Source organism: Caloenas nicobarica, chromosome 2 (genome assembly GCF_036013445.1).
Source record: "Caloenas nicobarica isolate bCalNic1 chromosome 2, bCalNic1.hap1, whole genome shotgun sequence".
Lineage (NCBI taxonomy): Eukaryota > Metazoa > Chordata > Aves > Columbiformes > Columbidae > Caloenas > Caloenas nicobarica.
The window spans coordinates 68499480-68515721 of NC_088246.1; the positions used below are offsets into that span (position 1 = coordinate 68499480).

A 16242-nucleotide genomic window follows, 5' to 3' on the forward strand; every position below is an offset into this window, starting at 1 on the left:
CGTTGTTAAGACTCTTACTATGTTAAGCCAAAGAATCAAATAACTGCCTGGGAAATTTCTTGCGGTTTTCTGCAGCTTGTATTCTTTAGCTGGTGAAGTGAAAAACTGCTTATTCCTATCAGGATAAGATTTCTCTAGTCCGTGCACTTCACTAGGGAAAGGTGCAGTTACAGCAGTCTGGTGAGAAAGTACCGTCCTTGACATCTTAAGAAAACGTAAGTGCAGCTATTAATTCTATAATATTTTGGGAAAGCAGCATGGACACCATCTGTTTATCTGGGTATTACTGATACACATGGTCACAAAACTTACCTTAATCTATATCTTTCCCCACTTTCTCCTTCTCTTTAAATTTAGGTTCTTTCTATAAACAGTTCCTATGAATTTCAACAAATTTATCTGGTGACAGAATCCAACCAAACCAATCGATCTGAGAGACAAAACTCTCACTTCCCGCCCTGCATACATGACATCCTTTCACAGTCACACTGTTGTACACTTTTTTTGCTTCTAATCTCATTGAACTGCTTAGTTACAATTTTTTAAATAGAGATATAAACTTAGAATTCCCATTTCTTATCATGGAAGCTCTAAACTCCCTCAGAATAGCATTTGACATAGGATAATGAATACATCATTGAGTGAGACTAGCATGGTGTGTTTCTGGAAACATTCAGCTGAGGTGCAGCAGGAAGAAAAATTCAAGCCCATAGTCCATTGCCTGCTAATGACATTTGCTTTAGTTCTTGAAAACACTAGACACACACAAATGCAACATTGCTATAACAAAGCTCAGCGACCTCAATAATACTATCATTCCAAAATGATCCAAATATCTTATTATCTCAATAACTTGCTCTGTCAGGCAAATGGCTTAAGACTATTAGTCTAATTCTATGAATGTACTTGAAGTCCATATTTTTCTAAGCTACCACTTAAAATAAAATGCACTATATACAAGGTTCCATGCTGACTCACTCAATGAACATCTATGCTGGCATATAAATGATTCTCTTTTCTTCCTTACCTCCAGATGCTCTAAAATATAGGGAGGGTTTGTCATGCCAAGCCTCAGCATAGCTCCCTCAGGAATAGCTTCAACCAACTTCCACAGAAGCGTAGGGAGGTCTGTGCCAATGTCTCTGCCATAAGCCCCTGTGTCTTCACTGGTCAGCCATATCTCACAAACACCCTCTGTGAATAAAAGGAAGAGATAATTAACAAACCTGGTTTAGAGCTGTTTATTTTATCATACAGCTGCTCACTCTTTTTAATGCAGTATTTCACAAGGCTATTATGCAGCCAGACTGGGTATTCAATGGCAAGGGGGAGGGAAGGAGGAGGAAGGCTTATCCCATGGGTAGCAGTGGGTTATTAAGTTCATTTTATGAGCACAAGAGTGCTACAACAATGCTGTAAATTATCATTGCTGTGGAGTGATTAACATTCACAGCCAATGACTAATTCTGCGCTGCCTCTACAGCAAGTCAGTCAAGTCTAGTGCTCTGCTCTATTTTTTGAGCCTAATTCGTTAAACACCACAAACGACATTACCCAAGCAAAGAGTTTGCATTAACTGTTGTCACTAGCAGTTAACTTATTAACTGGTAAGCTCCCAATAAGCAAATATAGCTCTTATGCACAGTGATTAACATTCCTCCTGGAATAACTTTTAAAAACTTGTATTCTTTAAATGATACAATTAGTAATGCAATATTAAGGTTTTATTGAAAAGGTTAGTCACCACTGTGTGCCTGAGTGATAGTGTTGGAAAACCTGTTTCCTGGCCATTAATACTTTATTTTCCATCAATCAGGGCCTTAGGAAGTAGTATATTTGATTTGTATCATAAAGAGTAGTGACCTTGAACACTGATATTTGGTAATAACATCCTCCTGCTCAAAGAGGGGAAAGATTGCACCACCCTTTAATAATAGTTGAAAGCAATGAGGTTTTACGTAGTCACTTCTATCAGTCCGCCCAGCTTTCGTCCTTTTGCAATGCATCCATTTTCCCCCTCCTCACCACCCCAAAGCAAGAAAGAGGCCACAGAAAAGACGGTGGCTGGGAGGAAGACTCCTGTGATTCCCAGTGAGATAAGATACCATTAACTCAGCGAAGAGCTAAATTTCTAATACTGATGACGAACCAGTAAAGAAAAGATCCAAACACTAGAAGGCACATAAGTCATCAAAGCACTCTTTGGAATAGCAGAGAATGTATCACAAAATGTAAGAGTTTATATAACGAACATATATTTAAGGTGAGGAAAAGATGTACACAGACTTTAACCATATGAAAAGTAATAAAAGTAGAAAAAGCGAAGGTTTACAGAAATGTGAACTCAAGACTGCCAAACTCACACTGTAACAATAAAGGCAGAGAGCAGGCTGTCCTGAGTATCAAAGTTATTTCTGTTTGTTCAGAAAGGTTTTCAAAGTCACTTATTATTTAGAACTAAGAAGTGTTTAAAAATTAAAGGTAAACTAAGAAACTTACGACTTCTTTAGTTTTGCTTCAAGAATAACTGAGTGAGAGAGACATATAATTCTGTTCTTCTGAGAAGCCTGGTGGAAAGTATTCCTGAAGTACTGCTCTTTGCTCATCCAGCCCACAGTCATGGCTTTGAGTCACACTCAAACCACGCTCCCCCACGCCCCATCAGGTATGCAGAATTTGCTAGCAGTATACAATCACACCTTGGATTTCACTGCAGTTGCTAATGTTTTCAGAATTCATCTCACCACAGGCAGTACCACATGACAAAACATACTCTAGGGTTTGCTGCCTGCCCTGCATTTTTCTGAGATGTGGAGAAAAGAACTGAATTATATATGTTGTATTTTAAAAAATATATCAGTCTCCAACAGCCGTAAGAAAACTGCAAAACAGAGTAATTTACTTGCTGAGTTTCTACCAAAACAGAGTAATTCTCATGTTAAAACTTTCATTATAAATAGTTGAAAATAGCTGATGGAATACTGCCTCACAGTTACCAGATGAACACTGAGGGGAAAAAAAAAAATCACTGCTGGCTAGGAATGGAAACAACATTCCTGTGGAAAACAACAGTGAGCTTTCAAAGCTGCATAGGTGGGGACCATTAGCCCCTGATGGGCTGAAACTTCAAATTAGATCACAAGAAGAGGAAGCAGGTGTAACAGTAAATCAGCAACAACAGGAATAACTGTCTCATCTGCTCTCTGATCAGGGTGTTGAACAACAAGCAACGTGAACAGTTCACGCTGAGGGAGCCAAGGATGTAGTCTTAATATGGGGGAGGGGAAGCCAGGGAACACCTGAATTTTGGGAGAATGTTTGTTTCCCAACTTCAGGCTGACACAATGTATCTTAAAACACTGAAAGCGGCCATGAGGGCTAGGTATTTACAAGCAGGGTAAATCAACTTCATGCACAATGGTGTGTGATAGAGGTCTGGTGTCACCTGTTGTTAGGCTGTTTTTTCTAGTCCTTGGCATCCCCAGTTTAAGCATCTAAACCAGGGGTGTCAAACTCATTTTCCCCGGGGGGGCACATCCGCCTCGTGGTTGCCTTCGAAGGGCCAAATGTAATTTTTGGATTGTATAAATGTAGGAGTAATTAAATTTATACAGTCCTAAAATTACATTTGGCCCTTCGAAGGCAACCGTGAGGCAGATGTGGCCCCCGGGGAAAATGAGTTTGACACCCCTGGTCTAAACGTATGCCAGGTAAGAGAAGAAAACAACAGACCTCCCAAACAGTATTAATAAAGTGAACCAACGCTTCTTATATTCACTCAACCCCCTTTCCCTCCAAACTCTAGCCCTATGTAGGCACCTATTTAAATCCGCTGTTTAATCACATACAGTATTTTTTCCCTTCTTTTGCAGAGAAGCTCACTGGATCATTCGCCATCCTGTCACTGGATAATTTTGCTGCTAATAAAAGCAAGGCGATTTTGTAAACAAGAAAATTGATCCAAACTGCAGAGCTTGGATGTGCAAACTCAGACCATTTGTTACAGTATTAAGGCCAATTATAATTATATTCAAGTAATTACAAGTCTGCCTTTGGTCACAGCTCATAGTTTATTTCTCACTCTGCCATCACTACCCAGCACAAAAGAATAACCTCAACAGCTGGCTTCTGATCCCTGCTCTGCTGTAATTGGAGATGACTGAGAATGAGAAATGTTGGGAAAAGGTTCCAGGCAAATGAAGGAGGTTCTGAGCCTATTCCTTCTCCAATGTCTCGATACAGAGAATGCTCATTGCAGTTTATCTTACACAGGTTTTAACTTCATTTTTGTGGAGGAGTCTAAACAATCCTTGTCATAAAGAAAACAAGAAATCCTACAGTTGTCACTTTTATGAGATGTGCATTTCTGTTTTAGAGACCACTTGAAATGATTATTTTCTTTAATAAAAAAATTCTAGCATTTTTAATTTTGCTTTATTTTCATGCCACTATTGCAAATACTGTTTTCAGTGATTGCACACATCTTTTAAATTGAAGGGAAATCTACTTCACCTGAAAAAATAACTTACTTCAATCTACGAAAATGTCTGAAGATGATAAAATATCATACACAAATCCCGCTGAAATTCTCCTATTCGTTAAACTGCTGTACTTTGTACCAATGAAATTTAATCACAACATCCCCTTATTTTTTTCTTCTCCTTCCCTTCTTCTTTTTCTTCTCTTCCTTGTGAGATTTGCTAATGCAAACAGAAGCGACTTCTCCAGCAGCCCAAGTCTCTGCAGGCTGCCTCGCTGGGAGAGCCCCAGTGCTGACCTTCTCAGTAGCCCACATATGCTTATCCGTAACCGCCTGACCTCCTTGCTACTCCTTCTCCAACAGTGAATTCTTATGGCAACCTGCAGTGCTGTATAGACCACAGAAATACCTCTCCCACTGCACCACAGAAATCTGAAAGACCATCTGCCAAGGGGAGGTCTGACTTAAATGTCTGTCAAAAACTGCCTGCAGACTTGAGGACAATCAATCTGATGCTGGCATTTCTAATCACACCCTTAGAATTAAATTTAAAAAAAAAAAAAAATCACAGCCGAAGACAGAGAAAGGCTTGGAAAAAACAGACTCACTTTAAATGAGCTCTTTGTTCAGAAAGAGTTTACCCTACATAAATTCATTTTCTCTTATCTGAGTTTTCCCTTATTTATTCAGCATGTATTTAACAGTCACTATTTACATACTTGATGCAGGGCATGTGCCAGATTACTTCACTGAATCAGTGCCTTAACTGGGAAACTATGAAGACATCTGTGCACATATCGTATCAGTCTATCAACCTGAATATAATGTAAGTTTAAACAGACATTGAGATTAGGAGGAATCAAACTCCTCCTCTACTTCTGAAGTACTCTGCAAGCATTGCTTCACCATGTAAGAGTCCAGCCCTCCCCTTAGCCAGCCAGCTCAACCACAAGGACCACCACTGAAAGATCCCATTGCAGGGACCTCCTCAAAGAGTATATCAAACTGGGAGCAACTCACTGGTTCCAATGGAGGTTTGGAAGGATTAGTTTCCAGTACACCAAGAATTCTTTATTTGACCTGTATATACAAGGAGCTTCTACAGGAGAGAGAGAATGGACTAACAATCCTGTACAAAGACATCCTATCCTAGACTCAAAAAGTAACTCACACCTGTCACAGTTACAAACTGCAGGATATCTGGCAAACAGATGATGAAAAAAGTAGAATGAAGAAAAAAGACAGGTCTACGTACAGAACTGGTGAAAGAGGCAAGCTGCCAGGCTATGATCTAAACGATCAGTGTTTTTTCTATACTTTGGAAAGAATGGGTCAGCTTATGATTCAGCAATGTATCATTCAGACAAATGCAGTACTGCAGCTCTGCCCACCACATACTACATACAAACTGGTCCCATCACAGTCTCATTTTTACTTGGAGAGACAAAGCTCTAGGTAAGTGTTTCATAACCTGACCTTCTACAGGATCTTTATTATGTCCAAACACATCTCCTCTTTTCAAAAGATCTATTTTTTACCCTTCTGGACAGTCTTAAGGAAGTGAAAGACAACTGTCCTCTCCTGAAGATCTAAATGGCATCATGACTGTTGGCTGACGTACTGGAATGCAACACTTGGAGAAAGTATTAGATCCCCAAAACTCTTGTTAGAAGAGAAAGCCCAGCAAAAGGATGACTGGTGTAACCAAGCCTTCGCAATACAGGAGGAAGCAATGGCTGGTTGAGTGGCAAGGAAAGACTATGAGCATTAGTGCACTTCGGAATGAGGAGCAGGAAAATATTTATCTGAATTTTCACTATTAGAGTAATAATCAATGGGTTTTAAATATCTCTTTAACAGCATAAATTACTTTAAAGTCTTGGTTAGTATTACATAAAGACCTGCTACACACAGTGACTTAATTTAAAAGCCTGAACAAATTCCATTTTATGTGGTCATCAGGAAAGCCAAAAGGTAAGCGCAATTCTGTACACATCGTGAAAATCTCTTTTCATGTGATCACAGTATAGCTTAGGTTGCAAGGGGCCTCTGCAGGTCATCTAATCCAATCTCCTGCTGAAGTTAGGTCCAATTAGACAACATTGTTCAGGCCCTTGTGCGGTTGTATTTTGAATATCTCCAAGGACAGAAATGCCACAGCCACTTCAGGCAATCTGTTCCAGTGTTTGACCACCCTCGAGGCAAAATATTTCTCTTTGCACCTAATTGCAATTTCCTGTATTCCAGCTTGTCCTGTTAACCTCTCATCCTGTCTCTGTCTAACTACAAGACAGTCCAGCTCTGTCTTCACTAACCCTCCCATTAGTCAGTCGTAGACAACAATAAGATCTCCTCCTGGCTTTATCTTCAAAAGCTTATTTCTCGTATGCCATGTGCTCCATCTTCCTAATCATTTCGGCAGCCCTCTGCTGAATTGCTCCAGTACGTCAGTCAGCCTTGTCCTGGGGTGCCCAAAATTGGGCATGAACTCTCACACTTGCCAAATACAAGGCCCCAGTCACTCCCACAGGCCTGAGGCTGCACTCTTGCTAAAAGCATCCAGGATGCAGCTGGTAATTGCAAAGGGGTTTCACTGCTGACTCATGTCCACCAGCTTGCTCAAAAAACCTCTGAAGTTCACACAGCTGCTCTCCAGCCAGTCAACTCTCCACATCCATAGTACAGAATGGTGTTATTTCATCTTGGATTCAGGACATTTTACTTGCCTTTGTTGAACTTCATGAAGCTACTGCCAGCCCATTTCTCCAGATGGCTGGAATATTAGCCCTTACCCTCCAGCATGTCCACTAGTCCCCCAGTTTGGTATCATCTCTCATATTGCTCAAAAAGCACTCTGTCTCACTGTCTACATTGTTAATAAGCCATGGAATACTGGCCCCAGTATCAATCCCTGGGCAACACCATTAGTAATTGCAAGCTAGACTTCATAGCACGGATCACCACCCTGTGAGCCTGGCAGTCCAGCCAATTAATCCAGCCACCCTACCATCCACTTACCCAGTCCATATCTCACCAGTCTAAGAATATTATGGGAGACTATGCTAAAGACATAACTAAATTCAAGGTAAAAAAACCTAACCCCCCCCAAAAAATCCACCAAAAACCAAATCCCCAAAAAACAAAACCAAAAAAACAGCAGGCCCTCCCCCCAGGCCTCCCAAAACAACCCCCTCAAAAGACCAAAACTCCATGGCTTTCCTGTCCACCACAAAGCCAGACACCCCCTCAGAGAAGTCAGTCAGATCAGATGCAAGAGTTGCCATTGGCAAATCTATGGCAGCTGTTCCAAATCATCCTCTTGTCCTTCATGTGCCTGGAAGTGGCTTTCAGGAGGGTCTGCCCCATGGAGAGTGAGGTCCAGCTGCCCTGTAATTCCCCAGATGCCCCTTCTTGCCCTTCCCAAAGGGCAGTGAGACATTTCCCTTTTTCCAGTCACCAAGAGTCTCCTCTGATTGTCACGACCTCTGAATGATGGGAGAGAACAGCCTCACAGTGACACGGGCCGGCTCTCTCGGCACACTTGGCTGCCTCCCATTGCAGGATTATTTCCATTACTTCTGGATGTCAGTCTGCAGTTCCAAAACCTACGGCTATGTTTTGCAAGTGCTTAGTTCAGTACAAGTCTTTCAAGCAGTTGCGGTTTCTGCTACCCACAGAACGACACATATATTAGAGTGCTTAGGAAATGAACACATTCACTTTTATGGTCTACATATTTTTGAGATCAAATGTGTTTGGGAACTAATGCAAAGTGACATATAGACCAAGTTACACTGACTCAAATTATTCCACCGATGTAGGATAACATATTATTTCAAAAGTAGAATGAACACTCAACAACATCACTTGGGAAGATTCTGTTTGGCAGTGTTGTCTACTACACTTAGTAACATTTTTTTTCTCTCTCTTTGTCAAGATGCTTAATTTAAGTAAATTTTTGCACACACAAATGATTAAAGCTTTCATGTATTTATATACATGCTATGCGTTATTATATATTCATGGTATGAAATTCTCAAACTATATGAAGCCATAAAAGGAACTTGATTTAAGGACTGTTTACCACAGATATGATGCAAGTACTTACAATAAATTCCTGATCCTACAAACTAATGGAAAAACATTTGAACTATTGCAAATTCAAAACCAGAAAAATTAGTCATGCCTTGGACCCCCTTAACTCTTCCAGCAACTGCTTTTTCAAAAGTATCAAACATCTTTTGAATGTTGGTTAGATTAATTTATCTTTACAGAATTAAAACATGCTATCTCACTTATATAAGAAGTTCTAATCGTAGCTTAAATGAACTACAATACAAAAGAGCTCAATTCTATTTCAATGCAAATGTGTCAATATATCTTACAAATTTTATGTTTTATACATTATTTCCCCCAAAGTGCATTCAGATTTCTTGTGTCATTTCATGTAACTTACAAGGTCAAATCAGAGCTGGACCACAGTAAAAAAATAACAAGCATTAGGACTGCTCAATAAAACATTTCTTAATTAAAGTTACAATAACAAAACATTCTGGTTTGCACAAAACGAAAAACCAAAAACTCTCCCTCCTCCCCAACAACAAAACATATGCACACACTTCTACCACCTTTCGCGTTAATTTTTAGGGTAACTTTGGAGACTCTACCAAAACAATCACACACTGAAGTGAAGAGTTCTGGCTCAGCCACCTATCTACTCTTTAGTAACATCAAGCTAAATTTAATGTAGGGATACTCTACCATCCACTTTATATTTAGATATGAAGTCTTACAGAAGAATCTAACAGCACAGGACTAATGCAGCTTTCCTTTTTATCTTCTGTGGGAGAAGGGGAAAGAAGAAGCTACAGACAGATTTATTCAAAGTTTTCCTTTTCAAGAGTCATCCATTTGAAAAACAAAACTGATGAAACTGTTCAGAACATGGGCCTGCTGACTTTATTTATCTAAATTAATTGCATAAAAGTCTCAAACCCAAAACTGCTCCTTTTGCAGCAAATGCTTCACCATCAAGGAATTTAGAAAGGAAGTTTACTGCCTGTGACTGCTGTAGCATTTAGCAGGTTTACAATTTTTATCAAATATTTTTTCTTTTGCTCACTTCTGTGACTTTATTGATAAGTAAAGCATTTTGATATGATGAGCATTTTGAAACAAGGAATAAGAAAGCCTGTGGACAGTAGTAAAAGTTTAGTTAAAATTACTCCTTGTTTCTACAGTATTAATAAACAACAACAAAAAGTTAGTTCCCAATGAAAAGCATGCAGCAGATAGGGCCAACTGATCATTAAATACCAAAGACAGCATAAGAGGTTTCTCTCTCCCACAAAGCAAACTCTTGTCCTTGCTTATAAAAGAGGTCATTCTGCCCCTATAGGGCCCTCTGTTCCTAATAGCCTCCTGCTAGAGCATAAACCAGCAGCCCTGTCTCGCTCGTTTTGTAGCTATAGTGCATTAGCAAAGGGGAGAGGAAGGGGGGGAAGGAAGGGGAACAATATAATGGGTCACTTGCTGCTGCAAACAGCATGAGAGCTGAACTTCTTAGGAGTCCAGTTGCATTCTGCTAGAACAAGAGAGACTCGAAAGGGCATCCCAGACAGTCGGGCCACAGGAGTTTGCTCAGTGCCAACACCGCAGCGTTATGCACCTTGCTTGCAAGGAGGATTAGTGATATCATACATCATGGTGATAAATTGGGTTTTGTAGCCAGTTTGAAGAGAAAGGGGAGGAAAGGATTTAAAAAAAAAACTGGAAGGGAAAAAAGGGTAGTTGAATTTCATTAGTTCATCCTATTTCTCAGGTTGAGGGATGAGGAAGTTGTTCTTTAAGAGATAAGTCTCTGCTTTTTCTACTGGCCACCTGCCTATAATCTGCCTATTTCCACGCACGTGTGTTACATACCCATTTGCCTGTTCTGCAGGTCAGCTCTTGCATAAAGGAAAAAAAAAATCCTTTAATCATTACACTTGACAGTTGAAAATAAATTAAAACTGAAATTTGTCACTCCACGTGAAGACATCCTACAAGAATTAAGTTGTTTTTCAGAGACAGTGGACATCTATTGCCTAAGTTAGTCACTGGGTTTGTTCGGCCTTGAGGAGACTGAGGGGAAACCTCATGGCGGCTCCAGCTACCTCACAGTAGCCTCACGCTGTGCAAGCAAGCTCTACCCTGTCCTCAGTTTCTCTCAGCCATTGGCTAAGGTTTTTGTTTGTTTTGCGGTGTTTTTTCAGTTAACATTTCTAGTCTTCAGTATTTCAAGTCTTTGTCCCTTCTTCACTGGCTTCAATATCTTTTTTGATAGTCACTTTCTGATACTTGATGTACTTGACTAAGAGGAGACCTCGTGGTGGCTACAGCTTCCTCACATGGGGAGCAGGAGGGGCAGGTGCTGGTCTCTTCTCTCTGGCAACCAGTGACAGAACCCGAGGGAATGGCAGGAAGATGTGCCAGGGGAGGTTTAGGTTGGACGTGAGGAAAAGGTTCTTCCCCCAGAGGGTGCTGGAGCACTGGAACAGGCTCCCCAGGGAGGTGTCACGGCCCCAAGCCTGACAGTGTTCAAGAAGAGACTGGACAAGGCCTCAGACACACGGTGTGACCTGTGGGGTTGTCCTGTGCAGGGACAGGAGTTGGACTCAATGATCCTTTTGGGTCCCTTCCAACTCAGGCCATTCTATGATTCTATGATCGTAAGTTAACAGAATAAAAACCTTATGTGTATTAACGATCACAGACAGAATTAGCTGATGTTTATTTGTTCTTTGCTGAACCAAGAATGTTATTCAAGGAGCAAATTCAAAGACAGGCCATGGTGCACGCATCAAGAAAATAAAACATAATGGACTGGGTGACCACAAGTAATGGATTTTGCAAAAATGGACTTAAACACAAAGCAAAGCTATTTCAGAAAACACAGACCAGCATGAGTTTAGAGTTGTTGCTGTGCAGCCCTGTATACAGCATACAGATATGCAGGTCCCTGAAGCATGGAATTATTGTTCTCAGCTCTATGCTTCACAAATACACTTTGTGAACTATTGATATGCTCATGTTGTTTTTGTGCTATCAGCAGAGAGAGTACTCGACCCTCCACCAGAAGGGTCAGTCTAGCACCCTGCAGAAATACTCTTTAGCTACTGAAACAAGAAAGAGCAAAATTTCCATAAACTTAAAAGCTGAAGAACTGAAATTTATTCTTTCTATGCCTATTGTGAAAACACAAATGAGAAACCTGCTTCAAACTCTGAATTCAAAATGATGCATATGAGAAATCTTGTTTATGACTTAGGAATTCATTGGGGAAAAAAAGGGAAACGTGCCACTCATTATAACATACGCTCGCTGTTTTAAAACCAAAACATAGGCTATCGGTCTGCAGTAGATGAAGTATCAGATGCAAAGGGTCACAAACTGCACAAATTCAAGGAAATGGTCATGAGCTGTAGGCATATTACAGGATGCAGTGCTAATTAATGGAGGCTTTTTACTGAGTATCCATCTCTGTAGTGCTAATGACTTTGGATTAATTTAAACAACATGTTTTCACAGATACTGATTAATTCTTGGGAAGTAACATGGCATACCAAGTTTCACTCATGACAAACGTTTGTAGCCAAGCTAAATAACTCTCTGAATCTGAGTTCAGAAAGAGAATAACTTACAAATTCTACAACAGCAGCTTGCACACAGGCTACCAGGGTGTATTAGATATTTGACATGGAAACTCATCAGCATTCTCCTGCTCAAATTTCTGACTGTTTTTTTGTTTTGGTTTTTGTTGTTTTTTTTTTTTTTTTTAGTGAGAGTAGAAAGAAACCACATTTTGGGTATTTACAGATGGCAATTTTAAAAACAACCTGAACATTAGTTGGAAGTAATTTGAGTTACAGTAAAATGTTGACATTTTAAAATGGAATCAAAGAAAGAAGATATTCTAATAGCTTATGTTTGTCCTCGACTGAAAAGCTAACAGGAATAAATAAACAACCTCTGGTCTACCTATCCCAGGATTTGGGGAGACATCTTTTAGAACTCTAGAGGTTCTGATGATAAAAAACCCCTCCAGAACAAAGAAGAAAGTACTGTCACAATTGACAAATATGAAAGTGTCTAATGCTTTGTTTCACACTAAGTTATGAGCCAAGATATAATGTTAACCTCCAACAGCAATATAGAAATACTTTAATAAAAAGGGGTGGGGGGCTGCTTTTTCAGCATTTCTTCTAGATATCACAGTCATTTTACCCTAAAGTACTGAATTATAAGGAAAAGACTGATTTTATTTACAATTATTCTTTGTATAAAGCAAGAAAATAGCTCAAGAATCTGGCCAACTGCTATACCATAGAGCGAAAGAAAGTAGGGAAAACATTCAGCATGTGCAAGGGCAAGGCGATCGGTTGAACACAGAACACACTTAGAGGACCCCAGTTCTGCTGGCCAGCGATACAGAGGGTTAATGTGTAAATACAGTTTCCGAGGATGATAATCCTTATCTAAAGTTATCTCCTCACAATAGCACTGATAACACCACTCATTCATTAAGAATAATATGGCCGGTATCTGCAAGTGTGTCACACTGTTGCTGTACCTGACTGTAAGCTAAACAGTTCAGTAGCAAGTCAGTAAGTAACTTCAAAACTAGAGGTGCTGCCTCTTGGGCTTTTTTTCTTTTTTTTTGTTAAGTGAGAAACAATAGTCAGGAAAATATAAATTAAAAATTAGATACTCTACTGATAGAAATAACATCATAATCTCTGGATTTCTGTCAAATGTTCAGTATTACTTAAATATTTTCCCAAATAGATGGTATTTTCTCTGCAACTCTAAATGGGTCAACTTGACCAAAAAGGAGAATGCTTGTATAGCACTAGTAATGTAGCTTCCGTAATTCTAAATCATGTAATCGTTTATCTGCTGAATTCTCACTGAGGACACAGAGCCTCCTGGGTGTGTAATCACCTTACTCTACATTTATTTAAAGTATTCAGTGACATGCCACCAAAATATATCATAATCAGAATGCAATTAAAATCTATTGGAGACATCCACAGGGAGGTCAAAGTGAAATCATTCAAGGGTTCTGAAGGATATTAATGTATTTTTCTCATACAGATTGATAACTATTAAGGTCTCATTCTAAGCATTAATTTACCTTTTGAAGAACTTACTATATATCAATATAGGAACACAAACTAAATCACAATTAAGAAAGATGAGCTTCTATTCAGGAATCTTTATCGAAAGCCTATCCGAAGTGCAATTACTGAGTCTTTTCAAGACTAGAATTCAAACAAGGGCCTTTTCACTCAGAAAAACAGTTTCTTATGAAATGTGTTTAAAAAAACCAGACTGAGCAGATGATACTAGGAAAAAAAAAATTAAATTATTGAGATAATGTAATATTATCCTTATTTGTTAAACGGTTTTTATTTAAACACTTGCTAGAAGTCTATAAGTGTTATAAAAGTTTACCTTTGTCTTCATTTAAATTTTTCTGTAATGTGTTCCTTATGCCTATTAGCAACACCTATACAACCTATATTTAGCTCTGAAAGACATAAATCTGTGATGTAACTTCAGGAAAAGAATTATAAAGACATTGAACTTCACAAATCTTAGAACAGCTGCTCAGATGAATTAACTGCTAGAAAGCCATCATTAGGGAAATCATGACAAAAAATAATACACTTGCCTTAAAGACTTCTTTAATGAGTTATCCCTAACACTAGGAGATCGCATTTCCCTTCAAAACGGGCATTTGTGTATCAAATACTACTTCTCCGCACAGCAGTTTTACTGGTTGAGGAATACTGCTGTTAATACTTCTTTTGGTTCTCAAGATGGCTTTTCCAGTACTTTCCATCATTTCACAAAGAGTTCAGTTTTAGGAGACTCATCCAACCCACGATGGGCATGTCGAAGCTCCAGTTCATAGGCGATTAAGGAGCAGAGCGTGTATTTGAATTTAGAAAAGCACGGTGCAGGGAGGGAAGGTTGGGCTCTGAAGCCTGAGTGCAGCGTGTGCGCAGGTGCTCCAGGAACACGTCCCTCGGGCAGGGACACAGGGAACACCACAGCACTTTGGGGGCCACTTCTCTGGGCTGGTGCTTTTGTCCATCACCGCTGCTCACCAGATGTTCCGAGGGGCACGGGAAAACCAGTTTGGAGAAAAATTCTTCCAGGCAGCAGCAGTTCGGTCAGTTTTACATAAAATCTTCACAAGTCAAGCATAAAAAGCAAAATCCTTTGAACAACATAGCAGTCAGGTATGTCTTTTCTGAACAAGCACGAAAATCTTGGGAATCCTCTTACTGCTAAGTGCTATTTATATGATATGATTTTGCTCAATTTGATTATAGAAGCTGCAGCTGGCAGTGATACGAGGAAAACAATTCATTGCAAATAAGTTTCAGGCCAAAGAGTCAGAAGTACTGAGGGAGGTTTTTCTTTTGTTGTCACTACTATTTTAATGCAGCTTCTTAAAAGCAAAGGCACACTTAAGAAGCTGTATTAAAATTTAAATATTCAGCCTTTCAACACTTACCATAATATTAGCACAACATAGCCATGACTAATCCACTTAATAGTAGCATTGCAATCAAGTCCTAGAAGTCTATGACTGATATGTGGCTTCAAAGTTCCACAAATAAATTATCTTTAGAGGAACTTAAGGAATTATTTTCTTTCAGGATCCTATGGGCCCTGAAGATGAATTCCAACCTAAACTTTATAGAGGAATCACAAATCAAACACAAACGCTGTTCAAAAATGCTCCTCATTTTTCTGAAATAAATACGATCCAACAGCTAAAGGAGTACTTTTTTGCATATGTTTGTATTTTCTGATAATGATAGATGGGATATATTGTAGAGCAGTTTTACTAAACGTGCCAAAATGCATATCACTAAGTTGGATAAAGAAATAAAATACATACAATGCACTACAAAGTCAGCAAATATCTAACCCAAAGTATGACTAAAAAACCAAAAATGTATATTACCAAATACTCTGCACTAAGTTGGATAAAGAAATAAAATACATACAATGCACTACAAAGTCGTCAAATATCTAACCCAAAGGATGACCAAAAACCCAAAAATGTATATTGCCAAATACTCTGCACTGCTGCAGAGGAAAGATGCTGTGTATACATATGCCATTTGTCATTTCTACATACAGAAACAAGCTTCAGCAATGCTACAAACAAGAAGAAACTTAGTGAAAGGTCTGTTCTGCCCCTATTTTAGAAATGGGAGAAATTTCATTTCTTACGCAGCCAATAATTCGTTTTTAACAACATGAGCTTTAGCCCTGGGTCATGTGCTGTGATTTCCAAATAATCTAATAAAGGCTTGTAGTGACTCTTCAGTCATCACATAACACATCTTTTTGTCCCTACTCAACAATAACAACCATTTGGCTGCAACTTAGAACGTTAAATACTTTTTTTTTTCCCCCTAGGAAGGGAAACAGTTGGTTAATAAGGATGGGAACAAAGTGGCTTTTTGAGTTTACCATATTTTCACAAAGATTCATTTCTAGTATTTCCTCTCTCCTATCTCCACCCTCCAGTGAAACAGAGAAAGCAACGATCTATTTCAATATTTTGCCTCAAAGGAAAATTAAAACGATGCCGTAAATTCAAAATAAGCATCACAGACTGCAGTGAAAGATGTAAGCATAGTACCAAAAATTATGCACCGGATGAAAACACTTCTCTGAAACCTACAGAGAACCTC

At 39.2% G+C, this 16242-nt stretch overlaps 1 protein-coding gene across 1 annotated transcript in view; it reads right to left on the bottom strand.

The window, feature by feature from the left end:
• CDKAL1 (CDK5 regulatory subunit associated protein 1 like 1) overlaps positions 1–16242 on the bottom strand; it is a 417324-nt gene that overhangs the window by 159251 nt on the left and 241831 nt on the right. Inside the window, exon 10 of the mRNA XM_065628520.1 lies at positions 1028–1194. Within this exon, the coding sequence (XP_065484592.1) occupies positions 1028–1194 (167 nt within the window). The remainder of the gene's footprint in view (positions 1–1027; positions 1195–16242) is intronic.